A 16067-nucleotide genomic window follows, 5' to 3' on the forward strand; every position below is an offset into this window, starting at 1 on the left:
TAGGCGACAGTTTCTTCTATTTTCCTTGTCGGGAGCTAAACTCAACAAATAATGCGCATCCACGCATACGGGACAGGGCGAGGCTTACCTACGTTGTTATCGGCTGGTTGTGTCCACCGGGAAACGAGGAAGGTGGAATCGCCTTCCGATTCTTGTTGGTCAGAATTAAAGGCATCTCGCGAGTCGCGAGATCACTTGCACTAATAAGCCTTATTGTTTCTTTGTTTTCCTTCCTTTTTCGCCTTTTTTGGGCTGCACCATTTGATGGTAGACTCTGTGTGACCCAGTGTGGTCTGTCGTCCTAGATTGTTGTCAAAGACTTTACTGTAATGGGGCGAGAATGAGGAGAGACGACTTTGCGGTCCCAATTAGCGCGCCTAGGCGTTTGGGCAACAAGAAAAACAAAGAGGACAATGACGAGAGAGAGAGACTGGAACGATTCATAGGTCGCCTTTGTGGTTGGTTCGGCAGCTGTATACTCGAGTACTCTGGGGTCAATTTCTATCCCCTTGCTATTGCGCCATGACCCGCTGCCGCAGCGACCGTACATTTCCCGACATTTCCCCACCGTTTTTCTTTTGATTCTCTGCGACGCCGTAGGGAAATGAAATCGAACCACACACTTTTTGCACGCGTGACTATTTTCTGTTGGTCCGGTCCGCCCCTACGTGCACCCGCTCGAAGTATGCCGCAGCGTACCATGTAGCAACTGTAACGAATAAATCAAATGCTGACCGCCGTCGTATCCATTTCCCGTGATGTTGTGTGGACTGACCCAGCAGATGCACATTGCACCCGTCTCTAGTTTTTTCTCTCTTGCCCTTGATTTATGACGCAATTGTTTATGCATACTGTAAGGTTTGTGAAATTTTATCAGCATGCAGTAGCGCTGGGTAGCGCACGTACGTTCTATGCAGTACACATATTCGGAAGAGTGCTGGATTCTCGGTAGCTACGAGGCTTTTCACCGTGATCGAGTACACCTGACTTGATTCTTGTACCTCACTACGTGGATGATGGAACGGATCACTCGAAAGAAACTAGGAAACGAATCAAATAGTTCACTTTTATTAAATTTTGATTTGTTTCTTGTTTTTTCTTTTTTTCTTTTTTTGCTGTTACCAGAAATCTCGTTTCAATTTCCTGTTATTCTCCATCTGACTTTCTCAATTGTTTTCCGAAATATCTTGAAAATCATTCGGGATATTTTTTTTTTTTTTTTTAAGTCTCGATTCTCTTTCTATCTTGTTTTTTTAGGCGTGTCCTCTACTTGATAATTATTAGATCACGAATCTTTTATCAAAGAAGAATAGACGCAGTGGCTAATATGCGGATTTTGTCAAATTGTCTTCCTTCTCCTTATTATAACAAGAGAAAATAAATGAAGGATTGCGTGGTTGAAAAATCCGGTTCTATGCGGCCCAGCGTTTACTCTTGACTGACGATCGTTCGGTCCCGGATTTCCCAATGTTTGTTAGTTGAAGTGAAAAAAAAAAAAGAAAAAAGAGCCAGCAGCCAAGTAATAAGTGATGTATCATCGATAACAAGACAGTTTTATTGCGTCATAGTTCGGCGAATGACGTTGCTCAGCATGATTTATTTTATCACCCGCGAAGAAGAATTTTTCAATAATAATAATAAGAAGAAGAAGTAGAGGAAGAAATGATCGAAATGTCGTTGTTTGGCCGCGTTCACAACGTCACGTTTTATGTAGATTGTAAGGAGAGTCTGGAATTCACCGGGGTTGGGGTGATCAGGTGGAAGAAAAAAGGACGACGTTAGGCTATCTTTATTATTATTGCCATGTATATTCGTATATCTATGGGTTTGTATGATATTGTGTAATAGCGATATTCTCGTATCATGTATACATCCCATAGTATATATACGTCTAGCCTACCTTGTAATAGCCATAAAGTTCAGTTCGTAAAGTTTTTTGGGTCGTTGCTGGTGCAACGATTAAATAAGCCAGTCCCAGATGCTGCTGCGTTTGTTGGCGGTGTTGTAAGAGGCTGAATGGCGGCCCATACACTGGGCGGCCGTCCGGTCGCAGTTGCAAGTAGCCAGTTTGCAGACATCCGTGTCACCTAAAATGAAATGAGTCACGACGAGAACCACCCCAGATGTCGTGGTGCATCGCCGACGTCTTAATTGGATGGTGCACCATGGTGGAAATGAAACGACACGAAAATTAAGGGAATAGGTTATACGTACCGCATTCGATAGCAGAAGCTTCCGGCTGCTGGCTGCTGCTCCTGCTCCTGCTGCCATTAGATCCGGCGTTGGAGATGGTCCAGGTATAGAAAGTGAAATACGGACCGAAGAAGGATGAGGAACAAGGGCCGCTGGCTAGACTTTCGTAACACTCGTCGTGTTTCCGACAACATCTGGGCGATGGGCGAAAGATGAGATCTTTGGAAAATCCTCGTGCAACCAAAACGAAATTGTAGCTTACCGGTCTATTGCGTCAATGATGGGCTGAGTGCCAGTGTCGCCACTGCCGCAGTGATTTCCGTAATTATTGAAAAGCAGGGCCTCCATCCGCGTGGTAAACCGAATCATGTCCCCGAACGAACCGATGCTGCGCTTCGTTCTCACGCTAGCTTTGGTGTATACATCATTGCATTGGAATCAAATTGAAATTCAATTTAAAGTTGATTACTAGCCAAATCATTTCACAATCATTCAATTTGATGGATGGATGAATTGACGCCGGGGAAAATTCAATTTTCAGTGCGGAAAATATGTGACAGTTACTACTACTATACTACTACTACTACTACCGGGTTTGTAGGACGTTTTAATCGTCACATGCAGGCCGCTCTCTCGTGCCCAGCAGTCAGCAGCAGTAGATATATAACGTCTCAGACATTCAATCAATTATTAATGCTGTTTCTCTTTTCTTTTTTTTTCACGCCACAGTAAACAACAGCGGCGCAATGGGAATCGGGCAACGGAATATAATAATAATAATAATATTAAAAAAAAAAAAAACTTTTTTGGCAACTTTAGTGCTTGTTTTGTTGACGTTTTCGTGATCATCCCCGGGCTCCTTTCTCAGCTCCTTTTTTCCACGTCCCTGATTTATTATGCAGAAAATGTGTCTTCTCGTGCTAGCGTTGCACAGAGAAACTCTGTGCAATCGCACATGCATCAGCTACAGTATATCCAGCGCGTTCTCGTTTGATCAATATGTGACCGACTATATACGAAAGTTCTCTCCGTTTCACCAGGTGTCTTGTTCAGGAGCGTAGGGTCCCATTCGTTTGAGTTTTCCTTCGGCTGAAGTTCTTGAAAGATACAAAGAAAGAGGAAGGGAGGGGAGAACGGACAAGAGTCTTGAAGCCTACCAGTATGTGAACGTCGACTTTTTCATGCCACATGGCGTGTGCATGACTCTATAGCGTTTACAGTGTGCCAGTCAAAATCCTGTTGGCTGTCGCTGGTAGCTTCATTTGATCCAGCAGCGCCTTGGCAGCTCGATTTTTCTCTTCTTCTTCTTTTCTTTCTTGGATACCGATACACGTAACACAAGCCGTCGCAGACACACTTCCTGTTTGCGCTTGCTGATCGGCTGGAAGAAAGAGGTGACTGTCGTATCGTAAAGTGGCAATTTTTCTTTGACTGTTGCGTCCCCCGTCTGTTTTCCTTTTTCCTTTTTTTTTTTTAAATGTCGGTATCCTGTTCCGCATCTTTTTTTTTTTTCGGATGTTGCAACCTGATCTAATTTCTAACGATATAATTCTGTTTTTCTCGCTTATCGCTATAGCAACCGGGTCTAAAAATAGTGAATAAATAGGTCACTGCGAAGTCAAATTATGGATCGTGATGACGACGTGAAAAGAATACTTCTCTTCGATCCTGGGTGTATCTTTTTTTTCTCTCTCTCTCTCTCTCTTTTCTAATTTCGTAGATTTAGAAACACAATAGAAAATAATCAATATGTAGCCGTGTGCCTACCTCATTGGGTAGTTACTACCAAGAGGACAACTTTTTGGATGGGAAGCAGTTCAAAGATTCCACTAACGAACGATCAAATAAAAAAAAGTGCGCCAACTTTTCCTTCCCTTTCGTCCAATTCCTCTGCGGTCGTTGGTTGCTTTAAAAAAAAAAACAGCTAAATTCAAATTACGCCCGGCTTTGAGGGCCTCATCAATGAGGGGTATACGTAACCAACTGGGAGAATTCTTTGCGAGTTTGAATAACAGGCGGAAATGAGGGACTACAACTAGTGCTACTTGGCCCGGTCTTTCGCTAACTTCCGAATGCCAATTTAGTCGTTTAGTATGTTGTCCGCATCAAAAAAAGAAATCAACGGAACGTAAGCAAGAAAGGCAAATAAAAAAAAGGGGAAATTCAACTGGCAGAGCGTGGGGGAATATGGTCGGTCGACTTTGATTCAGCGCCAGGAAAAAAAGAAAAAAGAAAAAAAAAAAACAAAAAAAACAAGCCGCGCCTTGGCATTAACCTCAATGCGACACTGGGGCAACTAGTCAGAGGACTCGGAGCCAGGGAAGAGGGGCCGCGATATTTATAATGCGTCCGCGCCACACGACTGCACGCTGCGTGGAACGTAATACGTATGCAAGGAAGCGAGTCTGAGGAATCTAGTTCATGGCATGCGAAACCCTTATCAAGTCTAATTTATGGGGCGACAATGTCGACGCTGTGGGGGTCAATATTTTGTCGGGAGAAAGAAGCCATCGATCGCACGCCACACACAGCCATAGTTTGGCTATGCCATGGTGGGAGGACAGCAAGGCACAGTGGCACATACCGCTGCTGCTGCTACTGCTGCTGCTGCTGCTGTTGCTGTTGCACGGCGCGGGGCTAGCGCCGTAATGCGTTGCGTTGGCAGCAGTCACAGGACTTTGGCCCGCCGCGATTTGTTTGTAGCAGCTTCTCCTTTTTCTTTCCTTTTGGACCTTTGGAGACAGTTGGGAGAACCTCTGTCTCGGCGGCAGTAGATTTTCCTCTAAAATATTCCAATGCAATGCCCTCGAGAAGTGTGTGTGTGCTCTTGTGTTCTGTGCAGCAGGAGCATGGCGAGGAAATATATAGTCCCGCCCGCGCTCGCCACCCCCACATCCTTATAGCAATAACCTCCTTCCTGCTCACAGTTTTGAAAGCGAACGCGTTTCGTCGAGATTCTGGGACGTCGGCACTGATTTACAGTAGCTGTATTATTTTATGCTTGGTCTATGTCTTAAGAGAGGCAAGAAATGGCTATGCTACTCTTCTATGGCCGATATGTTATGTGTTGACGATCAGCCGAGTCGGCATCGTCATAGATGGAGTACGGCCGTGGCAGTAACATGCCAACGGATGAGACACCATCAACACTGACAGAAGCAGACGCTAATGGAAATTACTACTCGACTGGATTCATCTAAACATCAGTCGCCATAAAAAAATTTTTCCTTTTTTTTTTGTTTGGCAAAGTTTATAGGCCACTAGCTTTACGCAGTCTTTTGGGAGAGATATAGAGCGAGAGAGAGACACAGAGACAAAAGCGGAAATAACCTACCAGAAAGGCTTGACTGAAGGAAGACGGACGAGGCCCAGATGATGGCCAAGAGGTACGTAATGCGTGATGGACGCCCAGTCATTTTCCAAACGAGACTGAGCTGTTGAAAACATGCGACTCGATACTAAAAGAGAAGCGGAAAAAAAAAAGAAGGACAAGTCTCAATTCCATTCGCATCTGATAAAGGCCTTTGGATGTCATAAATCATTTGCCGCGAGGATTTAGACTCCTCCTTCATTTCTTGTAAATATTATACTTTCCCTTTTTTTTTCTTTCATTCAACGTGCCAGTTTCTCCGAGTTCTTCCGTTTCATTCTTCCGTGTTCTTGCCATTCAATCAGCTCATCTCTTATCTCCCAAAGAGTTGATTTTCCTTTTCATCGGTCGCCATAACTTCAACCTCGTCGCTCTTCCTCCCTTTTCACATGCAATTTGAATAGGCTGCTGCTCCTCTTATTCAACAACCACTACCACTGGGTGATATTGGTCTGGTAATATGTAGGGGCGGGTTTCATTGAGCGCGATACACCGTACGGCAATTTTCAGACACAAAGGGACCACCCAAAAGGGGGGAGAGGGAGAAAAAAAAATTATATATGCAAAGCGAAAAACATGCAGAAAGCTATTTCATGATGCGTAATAGCTCAATTCATTACGTCTCCTTCTTTTTTTATGGCCATTTCTCGTTGTCGCCGCTCATACTGCTAAAAAGTCGACACTCTGTACGGTTGTGTTACATTTGCGACCTTCGGTTCGCCTCATTTCGACTTGTCCTTTACATTATACGCGTTTTATTTACGACCGCGAGAGAGAGAGAGAGAGAGAGACGCCGTATACTTTCACTCGAGGGTCGCCTCTTTTTATGTGTGATGCCCGCGCGCCCGCGTGTGTGTGTGTCTTTTAATGTGTGAAGCGGACCAATCCAGTCAGTCACGTTTTATTACCTTACATTCTATCAGATCGGGCCGTCTATTTTCTCTGATGACTTTTAGCGGTTGCCAGTCGACCCCCGTGAGCTGCAAGCCATGGTTTTTTGGGGGCAAACGGCTCTGCCAATTTACGTCTCGTCCCCGTTGTCTTATTCTCTTTTCTCTTTGATGCCGTTTTGCTTTGGTTACATCCTCCGAGCGTCTCGAGTTTCCCTTTGCCATGACTCCTGGCTGGGTATCGGTTCTCCCTTCCCACCCTTTTTATAGCTGGATATGTATACATACATATAGATATCCATAGATGCACACATTTTCGATCAATATGTAATCCAACAGCGGCAGCGTACTATATACTGGTCATTCCGTTTCATCGCCATAACTCGCGCTGCTCGGCTTGCACACGTCAAGGCTCCTCGGGGTTCGACGTGAAATGTAAACAAGAATAAAAGAAAAGCGAGAAAAGCAAAGAAAGAGAAAGAGAGAGAAGGAAAAGCCGAGCAAATCTTCAAGACACACATTCATCTTCATTTAGTGTCGGGTAGTGGGCGTAGTAGTCGAATGCCGGATGTGTATTGTGCTTTCCGCTTTTCTCTCCTTTTTCTCCTTCCCCCGCCGTCTGCCTAGTCGATAAGTAGGAACACCATTTTTTGGGTGGCAGGAAGGTTGTTTCTTATATGTTGTGTGTGTGTGTTTGAAGGCCTTAAACACATTAGTTGTCCTCCCTTTTTTTGTGTGTTTGAGCACAAATGCGAAAACGTGCGATGACATTGTCTGTGCGACGCTGCGGTGGATCGAATAGGCTCAGGTTGAAATTCGAAACCGAAATAGCTGCTGCCGCTCCTGCTACACCAGCACCTAACGAAAACACAATTAGAGGCTCCCTCTTCTGGGAGGGCTCTTTTTCTATTAGTCACTCAACTAGATTTAGAAATTTAGCCAAAGGAACGAATGAACGATCTATATATTCGCGCCTCATCTGTCTTTTTGTGGCCCTTTTTTCTTTTTCTTTCTTTGATTCTATTTCTCCGAGTTTGCTTCACTTCTCCAGTTCGCCCGTTTGTCTTCCTCTAGGACCCTCTATAGTCCATGCAATATACTGGGGGGTCCTCGTCTTTTCTGTCTCTGAGCAAGACCACTTGGGACAATAAGATAGATGCTCTATAGTCACGACGATGTAATCTCGTACTTTGGTCCAGTTCCGGACGGGATAACCCCCCTCTCCCTCTCTTTCGTTTCCATCTATACCAAACTCGTCTTCGGAGCTTCTGCTGTTACGTATAGCTGCTGATGTAGCAGAAGGGAGCCTGGGCGGGCCCACAGTGGCGGTGTGGGACTCGATGAGAAAGTCAATGTCGACCGTCTGTGTGTATAAAAAGCCAGTGGGGGGGAGGGGGGCTCCATAACGTTCCGCACAGCCGAATTGAACGATGTAAATAGATGACCGCTTCCTCTTTCATCCTCTCGTCCTTTGTATTCTCTCCTTCCTCCCTTTCTTTTCGGGAATGTTGTCAGAGGCAACAACACGACAACACGACGGACCATGTTCTTGGTATGTCCTGCCGCTCAACAACCTAAACTATAACTAGACGGCAGGGACGAAGCATCTGCATCTCTTGTGAATTTGTACAACAGCCCAAGACAATACAGGGCCTGTTTTTGTCTCTGGCCAGACATGCAAATGTTTCGCTCAAAAACATCTGGGAGAGACAATCTACTCTAAAGTTATCCCCAATCAATTTTGATTAGTTGAGAAGCTTGCATCTACGTTTCAGTGGCATCGATTGAATTTGGTTGACGTCAGTCGTTTCGGGTGTTGGGTTGAGACTGTCGACTTTTGACGAGGAAAGGCCGTGGTGGGCACGAACCGGATGAACCCATCACGTGGGGACGTCAAAACAGATGAGATGAGAATCCTATGGAGGCACTATTTTTAGTGTGAGACTCGCTAACTTTATAATAAATATATAGACATGATTCCGAAAGAGACGAGTATTGATTGCGTAGATATAAAAGCGGAAGAAGAAGAAGAAGAGAGAAAAAAAAAAGGAGAGAGACGAGGGAGACGAAGGATATCGAGCTATTCCATCCCCCCCCCTCTCTCTCTCTCCCTTATTCCTCCCTCTACTCCGCTACTACGACTCCGGTTTTCTCTTCAGCCGGAACAACACATGTTGCTCGCTCCGACCCTTCCTCTCTCTCTCTCTCTTTCTTTTTTTCCTTTTCCGCTTTCCTTCTTTTTCTTCTTCTTCTTCTTCTTCTTCTCTTTTCTGACATGCGCTCTTCTCTAGCGGAGCCGCCGCTTGTGTCGCCGTACAACCCATCGGCATATTACGTATACTACAACCCCTACTACTATACTAGTCTGTGTGTGTGTGTGTGTGTACTATTATTCCCTTCTGTGTGTGTCTCTTCTCTCCCCCCCCCCCCATTCCCCATCCATTTCCATCCTCTCCTGGTGGTGGGCGAAAACGCGTTCAAAAACAAGAGATGGGAGAGAGAGAAAGGAAAAAACTTGAAAACTGGCCGTCGGGAGAGACGGAACGCTCAGTACTCGGCTTGGTTCGGATGCGGGAAGATCCCACGTCTTTTGGTCGATGGAGAGAGACAGACTCTCCACCTACTCTTGTGCTAGTCGCTCTTCCGTCAGATGGTGAACTTGATTATTCAACTCGATCTTCTACATTACATATTACTAACCGTCCTGCATCCATGTAGTGCCGTCACGAAATTTTTTTTTATTGAACAATTTTTTTTTTTTTTTTTTTTTTTTTGTGGCAAACGGATTGTGTCGTGTTGTGTGTTCCCCTTGACTGCGACTCTTCATGGAGAAATTGATTGATGAGTGAATTTGAAATTTCGCGCTCTCTTTGCCGTTTTGAATTTAGCATTTTTGAACGTCAAACGGCCGGAAAGAGGGGAGAGAGAGAGAGAGGGGGAAGGAAGCGATTGCAGTAAGCGATTGCAGTAAGCAAAGGATTTTGCTGAAGATTTCTTTTTATTATTATTATTTCGAAAAAAGAAAAACAAACTCGGGGTGGTGGTTTTGCGGGTTTTCCAGTTGGAAGTTTTCATCAGATCTGTGCGACTGCGTTGGCTTCCGTCATCATCATGTCCGCGTCGCTGTTTGCCGTCAAGTCTGGAACCTATTCCTGCCGTTGCCGTCGTTCCTGCCACGGTCCGTTGGTCGTTCAACAGCGTCGACCGACATTGTCCCTTATTTGCCACTAATTTCCCCAGTTGTCGTCGTCGTCGTCGTCAACTCTTTTCTATTCTGTCCTGATTTTTGTACCCCGGAATTATTCCGACGTCGAGTCGGTGACAACTTGTGCGTTGTGCCGTGTACACTAACAACCCCGGAACCCCCCCCCCCCCCCAAACCGTGCAGTGTCTTCTGGGAAGTGCAACCACCGTCGACTCCAGCAAACATCGAACGCGGTGACCGATTGATTGAACTTTCCGGTCACGTTGTTATCATATAGTGCACGGTTGAAATGCCCGTCAGACGAGGACATGTTGCCCCGCAGAACAGTTACATCGAGACCATCATCCGCAAATTCGATGAGCTCAGTAAGATTCCTCGATCTTTTTTTCTATTGTCCCACCCATCCCATCTCATCCCTAACTGGCTTTAATATTCTTTTAATTAACCGTCCATCCCGCCGTCAGCATGTCCTGTGTGTCGGCATTCTCCTTCCCTGACTGCCGTTGATAAATTGCGTATACTTTGTTGTTGGTCCGGAAAATATGAGGGACGTCTTGGGGTTTTTCGAGTTGTTCAGTGAAAAAGCCAAAACACCTTGGCCACACCGTCAACAACAACATAGCCAAAAGAGAATAAGGGATATGTAGTATAGCGGACACAATCTTGTTTGCTCAGTGTGCTCACACAGGGCCTTCAGGGCCTGTGAATGTTGACGTGTGTGCACGATCAAGTGGGGCGGACGCTGAGCGCGTTGTTGTTGAGTGGGTGGCAAGGATTTTTATTTTTCACATTCGACGCATTACGGACATTTCCCTGTTTACACAATTTTTGGGTTGTTTTTTTCTTTTTCTTTTTAAAATAAATGTGTGTCTTTTGTTTTGTTGTTGCTAATCTGCCTTTATTGGAGATTCGCTTTGTAGAAACTGATTGAACGAGACGAGATAAGGTTTCCTGACGGGAAGACGGTTTCTGTGATGTAGCAGCTCCTCGGAGCTACTCTAATATATAGGTGGGAGCGCAGCAGCTCCTTATTTGTTTGTAAAGCATATTGCATCTTCAGTTCGTCGTTCTGCCTTCTGTCTCTTCTCTCCTCAGAATTGGAAACTGGGAAATTGAAAGATGTGATCAAGACGAATAGTAATATAGGGAAAGAGAAATGAGGATTTGGGTGGACACGGATGTTCGCTTGCCGGAAAAGAAAAGAGGAGAGACCCAGAAGTTTCTTTGATTTATTTGGGTTTTTTTTTCTTCTTTTGTTTGCATCTTCACAACTTCTTTTCTTTTTTCCGGCCCTGTGAACATTGACTCTTCTTCCCTTTTGGGTCTCGACTTGTTCCAGAAAAAGCATCAGGACTGTGCGCATGCATTAAAGACGGGTGGGCAAGAGAAAGAGAGAGTAGGGTTGCAGCCAGTGATGGAATATCTGAGTTTGTTGTCAACTGATGGGAGTAGTATTTTCTCCAGGGGGTTTGCTTCCCACCCGATTTTCCCTTGCTTTCTTATGGACAGCCTAGTAACATTTTGAAAGGTTTCGTCGATATCAAAATTGCAATGAAATAAATACGGGAGCTGTTGCTTGATTATATCCGAAATCATCAGCGTAATCTCTCCGCGGTCACTGGGATCCTCGTCAATCATCGTTTTGTATTTTCTTTTGATCCCCTCTCTCTCTCTCTCTCAGTGAGGTCTTGTTTATTGTTCTCCCAGAGAAGATGCACGGGCCCAATAGTGCTACCCTGAGATGTGATGAGTCCTAAATATCAGAGATGAACGTACTCTGTTCACCTCGTCGAGTCTGCTGGAATGGGTGTTGCCAACTCATCTCGCTGAAAGTGCGAAGCCATGGAAAATTGAAAAGAAACGGGGTAAAATGATACAGGTTAATATCATCATCCCCCATCTTCTTTTTTCTTTCTTTATCTCAGTCGCCCATTTTCATTTTTTCGCCGAATTGATTTGACTCGCAGTTGTTCAATAGGAAACCCGCTCTTTCATTTTGATGACGGGAAATATCGCAGTTGCAATATTCAACTCCATTCTGAGAAATGAAAAGCCCTTGCCCCTAGTGTACTACCTATAAGTAATATCGACGAGAAGATATCGAGATATAGCAAAAGGAGAGAAATTTCAATGTTATCATCCGTATGGCGTACGAATAAAAGTCGAAATCTTTTTATCTCTTCAGACGCGCGTCCGCTGCCTCCCACGCCACCGACGGAAAGTTGGCCGAGCTAAGTCCGGTCCGAACGCACGACTTGCCCTCCTCCACCCGCGTCCTTTCTCAATTGAAACGTACGATTTGAGCGCAAAAGAAAAGGAACATCAGTCGAATCTCTATAGGCTCTATCTCTTTCTCGACGTCATTTTCTTTTCTTTTTCTCTCTCTTTTTTAACATCCCAGTTGCCTCTCCGCCTTCTTCTTTAGATCGAGCCTGCTTCTGTACGTTATTGGCTACATCCCACTGCTGTGTTTGTTGTCGAGACGTAAAAGAAAAAGAAAAAGAAAAAGAAAGAAAAAGAAAAAAAAACCAAGAACGATATATAGAGCGACGAGTGAGACTTGGACCGATACAGTGTGCCAAAGTCTACTGTGTGCACGGGCGTTGTAAGTTAGGACGGACCGCTTCTTCTTCTTCTTTCCGTCTGGCTTTTCTTGTCTCTTGTTTTCTTTCTTTCAACGCGGCCAATGCTGAGGCCTTGGTAGTCGCTTTATGTGTGGTGGGCATTTGAATGTGAATGCTTCGTCTTCGTCACAAAACTGGAGCAAAATGTCATGGCTTTTCGTCAACACGTCCCCCCCCACGCCCAAACCGACTCCTCCCGCAACAGGGCACCTCCCACCTCCTATATAGACAATTGAAACGTGCCCTGTCGAAGAATGGCGCTCCGACTGGGATCTTAAACTAGTACACATTTTTAGTATCGTCCATCTTGAACTGGCCTTTGTCGTCTTTTTCTTTGATTTGTTTTCTTCGTTACGCCCCGCGCTATCAAGTTGAGAAAACAGTCGCGTAATACCATCCAATTTGTTTTCTTTACTCACTCATTCAAGCCGAGCCAAAAATGTGTCGCAGAAACATGGAAGTGTTTCGTGCTTTCTACGTGCTTGCATGTTTTGTTTTTTTTCTAAACCGTACAGGATTCGCCCGGGCTAAATCATTTGACACTCAAAAGTTCTCAGACGTCTACACTCTACGTACACGAGAGAAAGTCTGAAGTATATACCGTAGTTTGTTTTAGCTATCGGACACGCCAATTCATCCAACAAACCCAGAAGTAAATTATATTTTCGAACCGGGTAGTATATTAGAACCCGGTCGTCGTCCAATTGGATTGCGTCGCTGCTTTGCTGCGGCTCTGCCCGCACGTCATTATGTGACCAGCGACAGACGATGATGACGAGACGGGAGAGCTGCGTAATAAAAACGCGTTTTCCATAGACTTGTGTACACGTAGTACGTTGCCAACGGTGTTTTGTGTATGTCTGTCTCGCTCTCGCTGTCTACCCGAGTGAAGTCACTCGTTTGCCGTGTCGTCGATGGATCGATAAATCGATTGCCAACCGAGACCGAACCGGAACGGCGGAGGAAATGATGATGTGGGACGTGTTGATGAGGTTAAACGGAAGAACGGAGACATTAGATCGGGCCACATCGGTGGTCGACTGAATTCTACACTCTACAGTCTCTTTTGTGTGTGTGTCGTCGGGGATATATGTACATACATGCAGAGCTTATGATTTATTAGCGGTGCCTTGCCAGGCAAGCCCTGGAGTTTGTCTCCTACTTATTTTGTCTTATTATTATTATTATTTTTATTTTTTTTTATTGTCCCAAAATGTCAGGGAAAACTGGAGCCGATATTGACCGACTCGAACCCGTTATCTCTTCATGTACACGCCCTTTAGGTTGTCGTTATTATTATGATCATTTTCCCTTTCGCTGGCGCTTATCATGTGCTGTTTATTTCGATACAAGAGAGAAAGTATCCGACAGCCAATGTGCGGGTGATTGATGGCGCGTGGTGCGTCCGACAACGATCGATGGTAGCCGAGATGTATACCGGCACCAACGCGCTGTTGCATGAAACCACACAGCACTGGTGTTCCATATAGATATATATCCAGGCAGAAGATGAGAATGGCGGAAAAAAGGAGAATCATCATCACAAATAAAAACTTGCCTCCCCATCAGCCACAGTGCGACTGGCATCTCTTTCTTTTCTTTTCTTTTGAACAAAAAGATCTTCTGCGAAGAGATTGCGGCTTATTTCTCAATATTTTCCCAAGCCATTTGTTTTCATGTTTTCTATCCGTCTACGAGATTTGACGAAAAACAAAACAAAATCTTAAAGATCCTTTTCCGTGGAGGTTGTCGATTCCCGACTTGATCCTTTAGACTGAGGAAATTGATGTTTTGCCTACTATATTTTAATTAGCATTCGAAGCTACGTTCATCGGGGGTGTCGTTTCTGATGAAAGAATGGCACATGGATGGGCTTCGGTATTCAGGAAAACGACGGAGCTTAAGGGGACTGCGAAAAGTTGTCGAACGCATTTTTTTAAACAAGTGGCTCTATTGCGTCACGTCGGAGACGCTTTAAGAAGGGAGAGAGTGAGCATTCGTTTCTTGAACGATGCTGTGAACAAGCGCTTAAGCTGATTGATAATCCGCCTGGCAGCGATGGCAAGGAAATGCATTTGCCGTGTTGAAAAGCCAAGTGTACATACAACGTTCTAAATAGTATAGAAGTAGTTGTTGTTATTGTCGCACTAGCACTGCTAGAGAGCAGTGTAAAGTATCACGTAGCCGGCCGGAAGTCTAAAAAAATAAAAGGCCTTCGATTTTTTTTTTTTTTTTTTTAAATTACAATTTTCTCATTAGAACTTTAGATTTGGCGATCGATTCGGGAGTTGTGAACAGGAGCACAGGAACAAGACATACGTCTTCTGCGGCTAATCTTTTCAGGGCTATTATAAGGGAATACGAAAAATGGATGAAAGAGTCTATGAGGTTTTTGGACGTTCGATGTAAATTTAATCATCAGAGACGTCGACGCAGATCGATAGGAATGAACTATTCGCCATACTCTTCAAAGTTTTCTTTCTTTTCTTTTATTTATTTTTTTAACTTTTTCACTTTTGTTTGTTTGTCTATTTCTATTGAAGATTCGGCATAGCGTGTCACCTTCCACGAAAAATCACATGAGAAATTGAGGACGACAAAGTTACCATTTCTATTTCAGGAAGGCGAGTGGGAAATCTGCTCAAAGATGCGAACGGCAGGTCTTGCCGGGCCTTGACGAATGGGTGGCGAATCTTGTTCCATGCGAGGATCCAATTGCGCCCTCCTTGTGTGACACTCGTATGTTCTTTTTGATGATTTGAAACCAAGCCGAGATTGATGGCCGAAATTCTCTTTCTTTTGCCTTTTGGATAAGGCCTAACCATTAAAAGAACTCACAAATGGGACATTCGATGCCACCTTCTATTTTCGTGGTTGTATTTCATCTAGTCACATTTGCCGTTCCCAACTCTTCATACTGAATTCCCTTTTGTTTGTCTATGACGTTGATTCGTTTCCGAGGCTTTTCCTCCTCCCCCCCCCCCCACCCAAAGGGAAACTTTTTCAAGTATTACTATCGCGAAATGGGATTTCGCCATTAGTTCCTGTTTTCTGAGAAGGAGAAAAAGATTACGTAATGCTATACATATACGGCCATCCTGGCTGGACAGACAACCGTAGGCATTATATAAGTCTAGAAGGGATGTGTTAGATTGGATTCAACGGCCAGCGCACAAGGAAATCCTTTTTGACTTACGACAATCATAAAAACGACCAAAATACGATGCGAGGTCTCCGACTTTCTTGTGTTCATTTTTTTTTTAAATCCCTCCTTCTGGAATTGGTCTCTTAAGAGCTAAAAATGACGAAGGACAACAATAGTCGATGAGTCGATAACTCTCGGTTTCCCCATTTTTTTGGAGGGGGATTCTATTCTCGTCATCAATGGCGATCCTCGGTAAACCTACGTCGGACGTTATAGGCCCAAGAAATGAATGGTGATTTAGTACCGTGTACTTAATTTAGGAAACTGTGTTGGACACAGCCAAGACGCGCAAGCGAGAGATTATAGATTTTGGTACATAAGAATAGCTAAGCACAAACAAGTGCATTGTATCTGATCAGCTGATACCAATTTGGACGCAGCGAGCGATCCAAATCGTCGACGGTCGACTGAGTTGGCGAGAAATCCTTTTTTCCAATAGAAATTGCCCGCGCAGTAGTTGATGCTGGCCAGCGGCGCAATAGGGAAAGACCGAGGCAAAGAATGAGAGAGAGGAGAACCGTGAATGGTGGCGACAGAGTCTGAATGAGACAATCATTCGAGGGTATATTCTACGTCCCCT

At 44.6% G+C, this 16067-nt stretch overlaps 2 protein-coding genes across 4 annotated transcripts in view; one reads left to right on the top strand and one right to left on the bottom strand.

The window, feature by feature from the left end:
- Nucleotides 1-16067, top strand: part of LOC124344086 (potassium voltage-gated channel subfamily H member 6-like) — a 92895-nt gene that overhangs the window by 26582 nt on the left and 50246 nt on the right. Inside the window, exon 1 of one of the 3 annotated variants that reach the window (XM_046797514.1) lies at nt 8827-10023. The exons of the other annotated variants lie outside the window; for them this stretch is intronic. Within the exon in view, the coding sequence (XP_046653470.1) occupies nt 9948-10023 (76 nt within the window). The 5' untranslated portion in view covers nt 8827-9947. Of the gene's footprint in view, nt 1-8826; nt 10024-16067 lie in introns of those variants that run through there. 3 annotated transcript variants of the gene reach the window in all.
- On the bottom strand, nt 1517-5658 carry LOC124344232 (acidic phospholipase A2-like). Its single transcript, XM_046797748.1, has 5 exons — nt 5528-5658; nt 2456-2603; nt 2215-2387; nt 1901-2087; nt 1517-1728 (listed from the first exon to the last, which is right to left on the bottom strand). Exons 1-4 carry the CDS (start codon nt 5607-5609, stop codon nt 1960-1962), a joined length of 531 nt encoding a protein of 176 aa, XP_046653704.1. The 5' UTR covers nt 5610-5658; the 3' UTR covers nt 1517-1728; nt 1901-1959.

This window comes from Daphnia pulicaria, chromosome 6 (genome assembly GCF_021234035.1).
Source record: "Daphnia pulicaria isolate SC F1-1A chromosome 6, SC_F0-13Bv2, whole genome shotgun sequence".
NCBI lineage: Eukaryota > Metazoa > Arthropoda > Branchiopoda > Diplostraca > Daphniidae > Daphnia > Daphnia pulicaria.